General features: G+C 39.3%; 1 protein-coding gene across 1 annotated transcript in view; it reads left to right on the top strand.

Moving 5' to 3' along the window:
• The first annotated feature begins 1,828 nt into the window (after nucleotides 1-1,828).
• npr2 (natriuretic peptide receptor 2) overlaps nucleotides 1,829-17,185 on the top strand; it is a 100,908-nt gene continuing 85,551 nt past the window's right edge. The window contains exon 1 of the mRNA XM_039661811.2: nucleotides 1,829-2,775. Within this exon, the coding sequence (XP_039517745.2) occupies nucleotides 2,097-2,775 (679 nt within the window). The 5' untranslated portion in view covers nucleotides 1,829-2,096. The remainder of the gene's footprint in view (nucleotides 2,776-17,185) is intronic.

Here is a 17,185-nt window from a genome sequence, read left to right as displayed (position 1 = left end):
ATTATTATTTTTTTTTTTACATTTAAGCGGTTATTCTTTGTTTTACATACTCTGTACTGGACTGGACATATTCTGTAATTTATCTAAATAAAAAGTTGGCCTCCTGCAGTTACAACTGAACATGTCTGACCTCTAATGGCAATTTATAAAATGACAATTCTAGTGTTCACTGTTCAACATGGATTTTATCTGGTTTTGTTGTAAATTGTTAATCTCACTGTTTCATAAAAGAAGCAACCTTCTCTCTGCCACTATTTCATAAAAAAACCCCAAATAAATAAAAAAAACTGAATCATTAAAACATGCTTGAATATAAACTGTAAATCAGACCAGTGTAAATCAGACCAATGTATTATGCTTTCAACCACTATAAATGTAATTTTTCATAATTGATCATGCATATCATTTGTCACATATATAAATAATTTATATTATTTGATGATGCTGTATAAAAAAATGCAGACAACATATAATTTTGTAAAGTATATAGAATAAATAGGGACCAGCAGGCCTCCGACGACCTGCAGGCCCTGAAAGGAAGGCAAGTTTCTCTGCCCAAAGTGGAGTTAGGGGATAGCTGCACTGCAGCGGCCCTCTCCACTGGTGGGACACGCGTGTATCCTTTAGCTGCCCCGCCATCAAGGGTGGTGCACACTGAGACGGTACATCCCCGTGAGCTCATGCACCTCCAGGAAGAAAGGTACTGGGGTGGGTTGCTGAGAACCAGCATGCACCACCCCGAGATACCAATCGTCCAGCTTTGAGGGCTCAGGACACGGTTGGAGGGTTCCACTCGAGCCTGATCCTGTTGGCGGACCGGGAAAGCATGGCCATAATTCAAAGAATTATTTTGCCACAATGGCGCCCACCCGTCCGGTGCCCCTATGCACTGCATAGCTTACACTGCACAGGCCTACCCCTTTTTTGCGCCACTAACACATTTTGCTTCAACATCTAGGCTACTTTTGTTCAGTGTCTCTCAAAATTTGAAATCATATTCCTTTATTTATCCTACAAGATGGTTATTGTTAGGTTGTAATATATTAAAACCTCGATCTCTTTAACTTTAGTTTATTGTAACAGAATGTTCCTAGAAATTAGAACCCACATTCTGGGGGTAACACGATCGATATGGTCTTGGGACAACACTAATATAAATAAAAATGTGAACATAAATTGAAATTATCTGCATGAATGAATTGTAATAATCAAATTTACTTGTCCCAAATAATTGTATAACTCGCCTCGATTTAATTTAAAGCATTTTATTTTAAAATGGTAAATATGGGAAAGATTTGGATTTAAACTTTTCCTCTGGCTAATTGATGAGATAAAAGAAATGACAAAATAACAATTGATATTATTTGCTATTACCAATAACAAATTGTTGGTTGCTTTCAAATTAGTAGGCAGTGCTACAGTAAGTTGGGGAATTTAGAGTGAAATGTAAATGCACAATAGGCTATAAAAATATATTCCATCCTCCCGATCCTGTCTTGTTGACAAAGTTGAAAAACACATAGTTTGAGTGTGCCATGTAAGAGGATTTATTCTTCTCAAATCAAACTTCAGTGAGCAAAATCATCTTTTAAATGAAGAGAACATCAATGGGATTCAGTGTGTGTGAATTTAGAATGAAACGGCTACCATATAGTGTTTACATTGTGCTATTTATAATTATAAATCCCTTGAAATTCATCCTGACTCCATGTAGGAGTGCGGTTAATTGACCTGCAGACAGAGGGAGCCATTAACTAGTGTAGCTGTCATGACGTGTGGGGGCTGTGCAAGGGCCGCGCGCGGTGAAGTTGCGCTCATCTGGATGTTCACACACACACACACAAACACACGGACGCGCACACACTGAATCTCACTGAGGAGTTGGACGCGAGAAGTCCATCATATAGGCTAAAGCACCAGGAGTCTCTGTCAAGCAATTTAGTTGGCCTACGAGGAAAGACGTCACTAATGGATTGTTCTCTTTATTTTAAAGAGGATTTTTCTCATTGAAGTTTGATTTGAGAAGAATAAATCCTCCTCCTGTACCTGGCGCGCTCAAACAAGGATTTGTTTTTCAACTTGAGTCGAGATTTAGGATGGGATATAGTTTTTACGTTGTGGTACTTATACATGTACTCGTACCGGAATGCAGAACAGAAAAGGGGAATATAACCGTAGCGGTGATGCTGCCCGACAATATGAAGTATTCGTGGGCATCGCCGCGCGTACTCCCCGCGATCCGTATGGCGCAAGAGAAAATTCAGAAGAGCGGACTTTTAAAGGGGCACACCATCAACCTCCTTAATTTTAGCACAGAGTCCGCTGGTTCTTGCTCAGAAAACACGGCACAGATTATCGCAGTGGACACAAAACTTTACAACAAACCAGATGCGTTCATCGGACCTGGCTGCTCGTATTCGGTCGCGTCCGTCGGACGGTTCGCGTCTCACTGGAAACTCCCCCTGATAACCGCGGGAGGACAAGCATATGGTTTTAATGACTTCGAAGAGTTTAAAACTATTGTCAGGACGGGCCCGACCACCATGAAACTCGGAGACTTTGTCGGTTCTCTGCACGCGCATTTTAACTGGAGCTCTCACGCGCTTATGGTCTACCACGACCTCAAACAAGACGACCGGCCGCATTACTTCCTCGTCGAGGGTATTTACATGGTTCTGCGAAATGAAAACATCACCGTTGGTGTTTTCCCTTACGAAGATCCACAAACTTTAAATTATAAAGACATCGTCACATTTATAAAGGACAACGGAAGAAGTAAGTTTAGATTCAGTTCAGCAAAGGTTCATTGACTGCTGCTTTAGCATGAAAAAGAAAGGGCCATGGTCCTTTGAAATAGCATACTGAATGATTACTTAATTTGTATACCATGGTAAGCTATTTACGTTACTCCAGGAAACCAGGTGCATGTCCAAAAATATTGCAATTCCATTGTTCCTTTTTTTGTTAATAGCCTTACAATCAGCAATAAATCTTACTCATGTTTAACTTACATGCCACACCAAAAGTAGGCTACAGTATTTTAAAGAATACAAAGGGCATGTTCAGAAAAAACAAAAAAACACCATGATATGTGGTATATGAATACAGTAAACATTACCATCTGAATTATTACTGTCCAATGGTACCCCATTGAAATGTTCAGTACATCTACACAATACAAAATGTACAGATTTAACTTATTCTACCTGAATTTACCTTTAGGAAATGACTTCAATTAGTTTAGTAACATATTCAGGTTAATTTAGTCAGTGATGGTTTTGAATTTATGAAATAACCAGTTCATTTAGAAATTACCACATTTTCATGTTACACAATGACAATATATTTTGTAGAGTGTAACCTTAAAAAAATCTTCAATGATACATCCTTCCAGAAGGATATAAAAATCTCCAAAATTCCTGTTAGAAAGTAATCATCACATAAAGGACAGTTGGGAAAATAAGCTAATTTACATATCCATGCTATGGTCAATCCAAGATATTTAAACGAAGTAGTACTACCATATACTTTGGTAAATACCATATATCAAAATACCACATTTTTACCATCTTGTTTGGTCACTGAACCACCCACGGACAGTTTACTTTCTTTAATCAATAAAGCATGTGTTGTTGCATGCATCCCTCCATGGCAACCACACTGATATTCTTGATTCATTACATCTAAAATCTGAAGACTACAATGAGGCATTAATAGCATTTAGGACTGACACCACCTGTGTTCCCCCATGCTATATTTTTGGAACTTTGGTGCCCTGTGCATGTTATTTACAGCACCACCAAAACAGGAGGGCATGCACCCTATTCACTGTTAATAAAGCAATGCAGTCAACATGTACTGACTTGTGTTCAGTTATCCATCAAACATCCATCCATCTTTTAAAAAGGCCTTTAGAAGTTGTTTTTTTTTAACTATTGAAAATGTGTAGAATTTAAAATGAATAATTCGACAGAAAATATTTAGATTCAAATGACCTGGTGTTTTAAAGACCCCAGAAACAAATAGACTGAACTTTTATGTTCTTTTATGTTGATTCCAGTAAATGATTCTTGCAAAAACATGCTTTTTTGTTGAACTTACGAGGCTGCAGAAAACCATCCAAATTCATTATTTTCAGCTTGATTCCTTGCTTTGTTACAGTGCTTGACATTCTCACAACCCCCCTAACCCACTGAGATGTCAAATACAATTATTGTGGCATGGCTGAAATAATACATGGAATGAGGAGAACACATAATGTCACCAAGGTCTTTGTGTCATAATTTTTTGTTTACTTCCCTTAAGATTCACACAGCACAATTGAATGTATGGTAACACTTTACAATAAGGTTCATTAGTTAACATTAGTTAACTACATTAGTTAACATGTACAATATGTGAACAATACTTCTTCAGCATTTATTAATCTTAGTTAATATTAATTCCAACATTTACTAATACATTATTAAAATCAAAGGTTGTATTAGTTAACATTAGTTAATGGACTGTGAACTAACATGAACGCACAATGAACAGCTGTATTTGTATTAACTAACATTAACAAAGATTAGTAAATACTGTAACTAATGCATTGCTCATCGTTAGTTCCTGTTAGTTAGGGTTAGGTTTACTAATGTTATATATATGTATAATGCATAATGTATAATGCATTTACTAATGTTAACTAATGAACCTTATTGTAAAGTGTTACCGAATGTATTTTAATGTCATTAATTACTACTTAATTACATGAAGTAGTTTAGAGTAAATAAGAGAGTACACAGCTGGTCACTGGGTTTCAATGCATCAACACTAATTACATAATGATACTAAAGTATATGATGCATTAAGTCCAGATTTCTAGATTTTGTTGTTTATGTGGAGAAAGGCCAACTGCTATTACCCCAAGATGATATCAGACTTAAATAACTGAAGAGAACAATGTTTGCTTGTTTGTTTTTCTCTTACCATTTTTTTTCTTTCTCCAGAAAATATTTTAGATTAGTGTGCTCTCAGACGGAGTAAGAAATGCTCGATAATAAAAGAACAGATTTTCACATTTAGATTCTTACATCGCTTTATTGTTTTCTCTTTCTAAATATATACACACAAAAAAAGTTTCATGGTCTTCTAAAACAAAGGAGGCATTGAAAAAAATTAAATAAATAAATAAAATAAATGGCAATCTGTAAGGCATGTTTTTTCATTAAATTTTTAAGACCATTTTTACTGATTTCAGTTCAGTTTGAGCTGAATGTATTTCATTTTTTGACTTGAGTGTTGCATTCGATGTTTGTTAAAACCAATTCATTGTTCAAATTGGTAGAGGATTGTCTAGTCAGTGGCTGAACACATCTGCAGATGGCAGGCAAGATGCAGCCCATTCAGAATGATCAGACTGCATTTATTGGTTTGATAGTCCTACTGTTTTTCAGTTTTGTATTTCTAGTGCCTTATACACAGAGTTTTGTAAATAATTGCATTGTATTTGCATTGCAATTATTTTGTAAATAATTGACTGATTACATTGTATCTGACAATTTTTCATGAATTATCAGATGTGGGAATTGTATTACACAGCCTGAATGCACTGACCTAAACACAACCGCAGAATATGCTTTGAACTTGATGCTTAAAGCTTAATTAGTTGTTTAAAAATGTCTGAATGATTCATTATTTGGAATTTTTCGTAGTTTATGAAGTAGATTTGAGCAGCATACATAATTGTCTAAGTTTAGTCATTGTAATATTACAAATCCAATCATAAAAATAACATTTGTTAGTTACATGTTTTGTATTTCTAAAGTATTCATCCCTCAATCTAAACAAGTCAGATACTGTATATGTTTTCCTTTGCTGAATCCACACTGCCATGGCAACACAAATTCATGTCTCCCAGTGTCTCCTTTGAACATGCAAAGCAAAGGAAAGCACCATGTGGCTTATAGCATTTTGCAAAGACATTAATTGTCATTTACAGCCATGTCTTTGACACTGTTTGTTGAATACTTGCAGCATGCTCATTTAACATCCATAAATATAAAATAAAAGGTTAAATTACAGTTATGTTTGATCCATTTAACCCCCAGGTGCTCTTCGTTTCGGAGTCACACTTGTTATCTTCCCGGTCAAAAAAGACCGGACACCTAAAAATGAAATTTTCTCCATCCCAGTAAAACCAATTTATTTTTGTTATATAATATTTTTTCTTTTTAATTTAGTATTTTAAGACAATTTAATTGAATGAATTTATTAATATTTATGCAATATTTATTTTTGCCATGGAAAGTATATATATATTTCTCTCTCTCTCTCTCTCTCTCTCTCTCTCTCTCTCTCTCTCTCTCTCTCTCTCTATATATATATATATATATATATATATTATTTTTTCCAGTATTTTAGTTTAATATAGAGTCTAGGTCTTCAGAAAAAAAATATTTTTTGAAGAAAATTAGCACCATCTGGTTACAGTATAGAGAAAAAGCATAGAATCATGGTGTAACCACTAGATGGCATGTACAGCTCTCTATGGAGAGGCATGTGAATTCCCCAGCTGTTTATGAACACATTTTTTTTTGTTGTTGGTGGATTTGAATATACAGTTGAAACAATATCAAAAACTATTTCTTATAAAAAAAAATTGACAAAAAACAAAAATTCACAATTTTTTTTTTCATTTTTTTTTTTTTTACAATTTCCCATGCATTTCCCATGGGGGTCATTTTTGAGCAAAGACCACAAGTGTGACTATTTTTTTTAAGACCACTTAGCATGCTCAGATCATGACCTCCATTTTTTTGTGTGTTCACATACATAATGCCATAAAAGTTACGAAGTTTCGTAACATTGCGATGAAGCTGTGATTTTTAAAAATTCAAAACATACTTTTTGTAATCAAAATTTATTGGTGTGCATGTGTATAAAAGTGTGTTTGTATGTGTGTGTGTGTGTGTGTTGGTGGGTGTGTCTGTTTTGCTCTCTAGAGGTTTGTAGAGTGTCACCCCTTTCCTGCGGTGTCTTTTTTTTTTTTTTTTTAGAATTGTGGCCGATTTGTCGATTGTACATACAAAAATTCAGAGAATTTTTTTTTTGTCGATTTCCCTTTCATTTCCTATGGGTCGGTCATTTTTGACAGAAGAGCAAAAGTGTGACTCATTTTTTACGACCACTTAAATTGCTCGAATCATGACCTCACATTTTTTTGTGTTTACATACCCAATGCCATAAAAGTCACCAAGTTTCGTAATTTTCTGAAGAAGCTGTGATTTTTAAATATTCAAAAAAGATTTCTTTAATCACAATTTATTGGTGTTTTTGTGTATAAAAGTGTGTGTGTAGGGGTGGGTATGTCTGTTTTGCACTCTTGATATTTTAGAGTGTCACCCCTTCAATGCTGAGCACTTTTTTTTCTGCATCGTGGCCGATTTGTAGATTGTACACACAAAAATTCTCAAAGTTTTTGTGTTTTTGTCAATTTCCCATTCATTTCCTATGGTCCGTCATTTTTGACCGAAAAGCACAAGTGTGACTATTTTTTTTACGACCACTTAGCCTGCTCGGATCATGACCTCAATCTTTTTTTTTGTGTGTGTTCACATACCCAATGCCATAAAAGTCACCAAGTATCGAACATTCCGATGAAGCTGTGATTTTTAAAATTTCAAAACAGAAAATTTTTCGGTCAAAAATGACCGAAGAGCACCTGATGCTGATATTTGACTGCCCCTATATTTCTGCTCTTATCACAACCTCGCTCTCTCATGATTGGCTTTATTCGCAGCATAGCCAGTTTACTGAAGTACGTCACCAAAATAAGTGATAGCATCAGCACAACATTTTTCTGATAATATTTACCTTATTGTTTAGTAGCCCCTGGGAGCCGTTCAACATGTGTAGATTGTTCTGACATTTAACTACCCTGTTATAGTGTGTGAACATTCAAAGTAATTTTATGGCTAATTGCTTGCAGTTGCTGTTTTACTGTTAGCTTGATTGGCTGCTTACAGGTCCTGATTAGCCACTCCCTCGTAAGAAGCATTTATTAACATAAGTAATGAGTGAGGTGGTGCCATGTACAACCTTTGGTCCCACTTTATATTAAGTGGCTTTTAGTACTATGTACCTACATAGGAAAATAAGTACAATATACTTATTGTGTTCAGGTTGTATAGTAAAACACTTTTGCTGCTATTGAGGTGTGATATGGGTAAGGTTAGGGACAGGTGTGGTGGTATGGGTAGGGATCAGGGTGGGTTAAGGTGTAAGGGAAGGGTCAACTGTGTAATTACAAATGTAATTACATCAATTAATTACAGTTGTAATTACATGCAGGTATTTTCAAAATATAAGTACAATGTAAAAACATGTATGTACACAATAAGTCCAATGTATCAAAGTAGTAACTTCAATGTAAGTACATAGTACTTAAAGCCACTTAATATAAAGTGGGACCCAACCTTTTGAGCTGGATTTAAATTCAGTAATGGTAAACTAATCAATCTGAAACAAGCTTTTTTCAAAAAAAAAAAAAAAAAAAAATCTGTAATATAATATAAGGCAAGCGTTTCAGGGTAGGTCGTGGATGTATTTGTTTAACATTTTTAAGCTACTGGTACGTTAAAAAGAACATAGACTATGTAGAACGGTAACTATTTTACTTTGTGTAATGTTTATTCTGATTATTATTATTTGCCATTTATTGAACATAATTGAACAGTGTTTATATATTGCCATTACAGTGTTTTCTAAAAGTACAGCCACTGTAAAATCACTGTAACACACCACGCTGCTACACTGTAACACACTGTAGCACAGCCGCAAGTGGTTGATTTTTTTTTATATATTGGTCTTAATACACTTCATATGTATAGATGCATAAACCATCTTAGATGTGTATAACCTTCAGTAGGGGGATGATAATTTATTCTTTCAATAATACACAATTTCACAGTCTAATCCTGTTTGTTGTGCTGATAATCTTAAAGCCAATTGTAAAAGCTCCTGTGAAGTGATTTGCAAAGGCGCCTCAGACGTCTGAATGTCTCTCACTGTTTCCTCAATGAGTTTAGTTGCTATGACCCTGAGGTCAGATTAATTCATGTTTTTGGTTGTTGTTTGGGCTTGTTCAGTTTGTGAACTCACATTCCATGCGTTGATGAGATAATGATCAGCCCAGAGGCTGTGAAATATCATCACAAACCTTTTTTCCTTCCTCTTTTTTTGTTTGTTTTTGTTGTTTGTTTTTGTTGTTTATTTGTGGTCTTTTTGCCTCTTTATTGGTTAGACACAGTAATGAGACAGGAAATGATTGGGAAGTAGGACAAGAAAATAATGCAAGCAGGACTCAAACTCTTATTATCCACCAAACTCTTATTATCCATCTCGGTTACTTTACGTAACCTTGGTTCTCTCTAGAAGAGAGGAACGAGTACTGTGTAATATCTTACGCTATGGGAAAACCTCTTTTCCACGAGATTTTGAAGACAAAAATGATCCTTAATTTTGAATTAATGTAAATTAAAACGCATTGCGGCAGCATGCAGGCATAGGCAAGACGGCTCGCGTGCCTATTGGATGTCCTGTGGCAGCAGCTGCTTATTGAGAGAGGCCCTCCATGACGACAGATCCAGTGGGGATGCTTCGCGCCCACTACGTCACGTCCTGCCGAAACGGGTGTGACTAGGGGTTATAAATATAGCTCGATGGGCTGATATAATCTGGTATTTCATCGTCGAAGCGAACCAGAGCATGTTACAGGCACGACAAAGATACGCAGTACTCGTTCCCTCTTCTAGGGAGAACCGATTCTCTTACGAGAGGTTCTTTCATACTGCGTAATATCTTACGTTAGGGGAACACAATGCAAAATGCAGTGCGTGCTGGGATCCAACACTAAATTCCCAAGGGCAGGTGCCCGGGGCTCATATAGTGCATTATCACCTGGGACTCACAGAGAATCTGAGAAGAGAGGCTAGAAGTAGAGCTGTGACGGTATGGGATTTTTTCTTACCGCGGTGAAGAAGCAACAAATCTCGCGGTTTGGCGGTTAACCGACCAATAATAGCCGGTAATAGGATTCCACGATGCACTGAATGTTCAGTCTGCGCACTGGCAACAGTCGCGCTGTCATAGACACTGAATCCAGTTCTGTACCCAGAAAAGATATTCTCTGACGAGGAGACAGCGAATTTTTCGCCCAATTGAATTTGAGACCTAGATTCTCAAGATGTTCGAGTAACATGGTCCTGTGTTCTATGAGCTCTGAGTGTGATTGAGCTAGAATCATCCAATCGTCTGGGTAGTTCACAACTGCCCCGAAGTTTCAGTTGTGCGAGAGCCGCGTCCATGCACATCGTAAATGTATGAGGTGCTAGACAGGCCGAAAGGCAGGACTGTGTATTGATACGCCTTGCCCTTCAAGGGCAAATCTCAAGAATCACCTGTGACATGATGCTATTTGTATTTGGAAATATGCGTGTTTCAGATCTATTGACATAAACCCCTTGGCAAATCTGCGATTTTCTTGAAGCTCGCCCAATCCTCAATGTCCGAGGGTGGATGAGCCAGGATGAGCGACTTGAGTGAAACTGGCGAAGCTGGCGGACGAACCGACGAGCTTTTGCAGGCTGGAGAAGGCTCGAGGACCAGCTGAGTAAGACGCTTTTCACGGCGCGGCACTATAACGGGTGGAGGTGCAGTCTCTGAGAAAAATGCCTGGCGAGCCCTCAGAGTCGCTATGGGCAAAAGCTTGCAATGATGGCAGACGGCATCAAAGAGTGCGAAAGCTGCATGATTCTCACCCAGGCAGGAAACGCAGATGACGTGGTGGTCACCTTCGCTGAGTGCAGTTTGGCACAAGCCACAGGAATGAGGCGCCCCCATTGGATCTGTCGTCACAGAGGACCTCTCTCGATAGGCTGCCGCAGGACAGCCAATAGGCACGCAAGCTGTCTTGCCTATGTCTGCATGCTGCTGCAACACATTTTAAATTCATTCAAAATTAAGGATATTTTTTGGCTACAATATCTCGTGGAAAAGAGGTTTTCCCCTAGCGTGAGATTTTATGCAGTACGAGAGAACCTCTCGTAAGAAAACCACATAAATAACATGTTTTCCATTTCTTTTGGTTTAGATGTGTGAAACAGGTTCACTACTGTCCACTAAGTTGTAGACAAAGATCACTGAATAAAGACTTGAATTTGATTCTGTTCCACACACAACACAATCATATGGATTCAGAAAATTTGAATTACACCACAAGAATAACATTTATTACATTTATGATAATTTTATGGTGGGCTTGTGGAACATTTGATGGTGATTTTTTTTATTCACACAGCATATTCAGGAAACAAATTTTGAATCACCTTTGAGTGTTAACGAAACAAGCCAGTCCCACCAGGATTTCACGATTTTTTTTTTTGTGATTTTTGCGATCAAAATGACTGATTTTGTGGTGGTAATTTCCAAAAATTTGTGAAAAAATTTGCGATTTATATATAACATTTACCAAAATAGTATTCAGTCGTTCCAGAAAAACGCTGAGTTTTTTTTGTGATTGTTGCTGGCAAAAATTGATTGATTACGTGGCCCGTTTTCTTTAAAAATGCGATGGAATATGCGGGATATTTATGCAACTTTATGCAATGAAATTGCAGAAATTTGCAAAAATTGAGGGAACTTGCAAAAATTGCGGTTTGATGAAAAAGAGAAAAAAAGTGATTCCCCCAACATCCTGTTCTCACTAGGCTTAATGTAAGAGTCATTTCTTATTACTTCCTTTGATAAGCAAGCATACTACATCATAGAAAGTGCTGGGAACTCATCTTGTTTTATTTCAGACTGCAACGAGTGTAAATAAGGTGTGGCCCCTTTAAGAGCTGCGCGCTCCCTGTTGAACTCTCTGCAGTGTTATGTGTGCGGGTAATGTCTGTTTGATGCTACTTCTTTTATCTTATGTTGTTTATTAAGTAACGATGTGACGGTAGAACATGTGACAGACAGTTATACGAGTTCGATTTGTGAGATGTCAATCGCCTCCGTGAGTCTGTCTGGCGTCGCGTAATTGCGTCACTTCATAACGTTCCCATGGAAACAGGGGGAAATGGCTGCTCTTGTGTGAAGCAAACACAACATTTTTCAACTTTCTGCAAAGATACATGTGACTTTTTTTGCAACGAAAATGCGAGGATTATGAAATTATGCAACCCCCGCATATTTTGCACGGAAATCGGCAATTTATGCGGCGAAAGTGCGGCGTATTTGAAAAAATGCGGCCCCCGCATAAATATGCGGACTTTGGCTGTGTAAAGACTCTGGGTCGGTTCTGATCAGGGGGGAATTTGCATATCATAATTAATAATTGATAATTAATAATTATTCATACAGATTTGGATCAGACCGGTCTTACATGTTAATTTATTAATTTTTACCCATATGCATACATGTGCATCCCCGCAATCCACCACAAATTAATTGTTATTGATTGCAAGGACCACGTTTTACAAGACAGGTAAAATCAATTAGCTCAATTAAGTTATATAGCTTGTGAAAACAAATTCTGTGGCCACTAGAATCTGCCTTCCCTGCTATATGACCAAATACCCTCTTAGGTATTTATAGTTCTGTAAAGCTTGTAGCTTTAAATCGACATTTCATTGACCCGTATCATGAGCAAGACAATCAGTCAAGGTAAGCATATTTTGTATTTAATAAAGTTCCTACTTAAGCATTCACTACGTTACAATGATACATGTATTTACAAACATTAAAACACAAACTAAGACGACGCAGAGCGTTTAGACAATGGATACGCGCAAGTTAAGTGAGTTTGAGAGAGAGAGTGAGAGAGAGAGTGAGTTGTAAGAGAGAGAGAGAGTTACGTTCATCAAAACAGTCAGTTAACCTTTCTTGACACCCCAAAAACATCTTCTTAATGCTTCTTAGAAGCTCTAAAAGAAGGTATACTTGCAAGGCACATGTGGTCTGTGTGAGTCGTGGGCTCGTTGCTCGACCCGTTCGGGCCACGTGTCGGCTAGAGGTGCGCCGGTTCGGCGCGCGTGCGTCACGTGAAGCGCGGCCGCGGCATGTTGGCGCGGCCCGTCCCGGCTCGTTCATGGCTGCTTTGTTCCGTGGGGAGTCACGTGGCGTTCGTCGGCATTTAGCGCCAGTGTTTGAAAGGCTGAGAGTCTTTGAGGTGACGTTACCCGAGGAGATAGTTCGGCAAAGTCCACTTCCTTTCCTGGAAGACGAACTTGGTAGTCCACTTGAGGAAAAGATGAAACTTTTAGACGAACAAAAGGAAAGACCCATGGTTGGATCAGAGTCCCGTGAGGTTTACATGTTGAGCGCTGGAAAGTTCAGAAGAGGGGAGGGCGGACCTGCGTTCTCACATTTATCACCTTGGAGAAATCCATCCCCTTCCTGTTGGCTTGAGCCAATCGGAGAGTGGATGTTACACGCGGGAAGCTTTCTTTTGTTCCTCAGCGCGCGCTTCTCGTGGAAGGGGGTGTGTTAAATGAGGGTTTTGCAATAGCAATTTGATCTTCATTGGCAGTACAATGAATTAAAAATACACTTTACTTTACATCTCTATGCATATTCGAGTGTTTCATTCAATAAGCATTCTAGAGATATCAAGGAACATTATGTTATATCAAAGGAATATACACTTATGTTTCAAATGCATGACGAAGGTATTTTTAATTCCTATTTAAACTGTGATCAAACAAAGTTATTTCACTGTGACATGGGGAAGACACATATACATAAAAACCATTGAAAACATTTTGTTGAATGTTTTTAAACACCAAAAGTCCTTCTCTTTGTTCAAAAACATTCCACACATTCCGATGTGTGGGGGAAGTGAAAGGTTTGTGTGTGTGTGTATGTGTTGATGTAACTCGCCTGGCCAAGATTCATTACAGCTGATTTTGCATTGAATTCAGCGATCGCATAATCGCGTTTTTCTGGAGGGACTGACAAGCCAATGGACAGTGACGAGCGAGATTTGTAAGCTCACTTAAGCTTTGGCTTCGGAGCTGAGCGTTTCATTGATTCTTTTCTGAAATTCCTGAAGCTCTCTAGAGAGTGTTAGTATGTTAGTGGTGGTCGCCATTTAAAGAGCATTTCCTCTGCATTTATTACAGTCTAAAAGAGTATTTTCTCTGCATTCATTGCAGCTTTTTAAAAAAGGTGTCTGATGTGGTCATTTCCTGTCTCCTTCTGACAGTCACGATCACTGCCTCGCGTGTCTGGGCTGAGAACACATTGAGGTGGCTTTCTTGAATGAGTCATGTACCCACAGCTGTAAGATGACCATCTCAATGCTGCTGTCGAGACTTGAGTATCTTGAGAGAGGTGGAGTCCCCTCTGCTATGCCCCGATCTAGTTCCTCTGCCCAGCAGAGGTTACTTCTGTGAATACACTAGTACCCCTTTTTCCACCAAGGCAGAGCTGGTGCTGGTTCAGAGCCAGAGCCTATTTTCAAATCAGTTCTTTGTTTTTCGACCACCAAAGCACCAGCTCCGAACCAGTAAAAGTGGTTCTTAAGTAGCACCAAATCATTTCTGGTCTAGAAGAACCACTTACGTCAGCGGCTGGGGGCGGGGTTACCGTGACCAACAAGATGAATAGGAACTTGTGACCGCCATTTTTTAAACAGCTGCTAATCATGCTAATAGCAGCTCGATTGTAATCTCCGTTAATGCAAGTTACGGCGAGCTGCACGGACGTGCCGTGTTTGGATACTGATTGGATACTGATAGGTTTGCAAAGCCATGAGCATAAATAGTAACTTAACAACTGTCAATGTTGATGGAAGGCTTGTTCGTGATGCATCGGAGCTGCGGGAGTGTTTGGAGAGTTTATGCCTCCTTCTGCTTTTGAATCAAATCTTTTTCTAATGGTTTTTTTTTTTCGAATTGCTCTCGCAGTTCGAGATTCACAGCGCCAAACCATCTCAAACAAGCCTGGTGTGTTTGTGTGTGCCGCGCTATCGTTGCTGGGCAACATGAGATGCATATAGTGACGTAAGATCTGACTCTGTTATGGCTCTCTAGCCTGTGGAAAGGCAAACCGGTTCTTTGAAAGCTTATCAGTTGAACCAACTCCGAACCAGCACTAGCTCTAGCTCTGAACCAGCACCTGGTTCTTGTTGGTGGAAAAGGGGTATAGGTGACCTGAGGATCACAGTGGGGGCTACAATGCCGAGTCAGCCTCCGCAGCCCCCGACATGGAGATTCCCCTGGTGGAGCGTGCAGTTGCGATGCATTTGTGTCCACAAAGCACTTACCGCCTGGCAGGGTAATCCGCATCTCCCATCCAAGGCCCGTAAGTTCTTATCCGTGCTTAAGGCGAAGGCTTACAGAGCCGCTCAACAGGCTGTCTCCGTTCTGCATGCCATGGTCATCCTGCAAGTCTATCAGGCAAAGGCACTCAAAGAGCTGCTCAAGAGAAGTTCTGATCCAGGTTTGATGGACCCCCCCCCCCCCCCCCCATAGGTGAACTATACAATTGAGCGAGTGCAGCACACTTCCTTATGTATGTGGTTCGTGGGGCTTGGCTCTTGCCAGTTTCCATTGGCTTGTTTTGTTTACACTCGAAGGTGAGATCCCAATTCATCAGTCGTTCTGACATACTGTAATGTCTCTGTTCCTTCCTTCAGGGAATGGGGGTTATATTAGTAACCTAGACAATTAAGGGTTAAACAAATCAAATTATATTCATTTTAATATTTTAAAGTCTTGTTTCAAAGACAGCCTTTGAAACAAGTTGGCACAAGAAGTTACAGATTTGTAATAATTTCAAAACAATGAGCCAACTGTGTTTAAATAAATGTGACTGAAAACTGCAATGCAATAAAAATGCAAGAGATTTAGCATAGATCAAATCAGGATTTATAAAAAATTGTACATCTGTTAAGTTGTTAATTTGTAAATTATTTATGTATGAAGAAATGTACCACATTTTTCAAGTACTAATAAGTTCACATTGTTATGTCTGGGAAAATTTGTGAAAATTATAATGTTAATCAAATGCACTGATTCTGGTTCCCCTTCAATCAGTCACTCTCGATGTAAGTCAGAGATGATCTGACAGAATGGGGATCTCGCTTGAGAGACCAATCCACCTTGAGCGTAAACTAAATGAGCCAATGCACATTGACATGTGATAATTTGCAACAGCTGCTCTGCCTTGCAACATGAGCATATAGTAGAAGGTGCATCGCATATTTGACTTTTGCTTCGGAGCCAGACGGTGAATGCTGTTCCTACTTTGCAAAGGATCTGTCTTTGAGTGTTTTCTGGATGAGTCTCTTTGGAAAGAGCAGTGCTGGTCGCGGTCTTTCTGAGTGTGCGTCTTCAATGAGAGCTGTTCTTTCAGCTGTTGGTCTCTGTGTTGCATTTCCCATTGAGTGAGTGCTCACACAGGCTTGCACTAATCATCCTGTTGTGTAGCCGCAACCATCTCCCTGTGTGCTTCGGCACCAGAGAGAGCAACTTTCTAAAAGAGCAGAACACGGTCTGACCCTGAGTCATTTTCAAGACCCGTGTGTTTATGGATGTGGTCGATGTCTGACTCTGGCTGATGGTCATGCTCGTTGTATCACGTTCTTAGGCTACTGTCGCACTCTGCCCCGTCATCTCCTCCTATGGAGTCTGAAGCATCTGAGATCGCTTCTACAATTCCCATCCCTGGCGTGCTCAATCGTGCAGCCAACAAGCTCTTACGACAGCCTATGCTTCCGGGAAAGTTGTGTCTCCATCCCCAGGCGGTCCAGCTGAAATGGGACTTCAGAGCCACACAGATAGATCTGTTTGCCACTCCGGCCTCGACCCATTGCCAGTTGTTTTACTCCCTGACCGAGGAGACACTGCACTGGTGCACAGCTGGCCTGTGCCAGCATATGCGTTTCCCCCATTGAGCCTTCTTGCACAGACACTGTTCAAAGTCAGGGAGGAAAAGGAGCAGGTTTTGTTAGTTGTGCCTTACTGCCCCAACTGGACCTGGTTCCCAAAACTCATGCTCCTCGCTACAGCCCCTCCATGGCCAATTTCTCTGAGGAAGAACCTGCTTTCTTAGAGATGGGGCACCCTATGGCACCCACACCCAGGCCTCTGGAAACTCCATGTTTCTGGTCTGGTTCCTGGATGGGACGTGGAGGTTCTAGGTGATCTACCCCAGG

This window comes from Pimephales promelas, chromosome 4 (assembly GCF_988280905.1).
Source record: "Pimephales promelas chromosome 4, fPimPro1.hap1.1, whole genome shotgun sequence".
Classification (NCBI taxonomy): Eukaryota; Metazoa; Chordata; class Actinopteri; order Cypriniformes; family Leuciscidae; genus Pimephales; species Pimephales promelas.
This window is presented reverse-complemented; position numbering and strand designations above follow the sequence as displayed.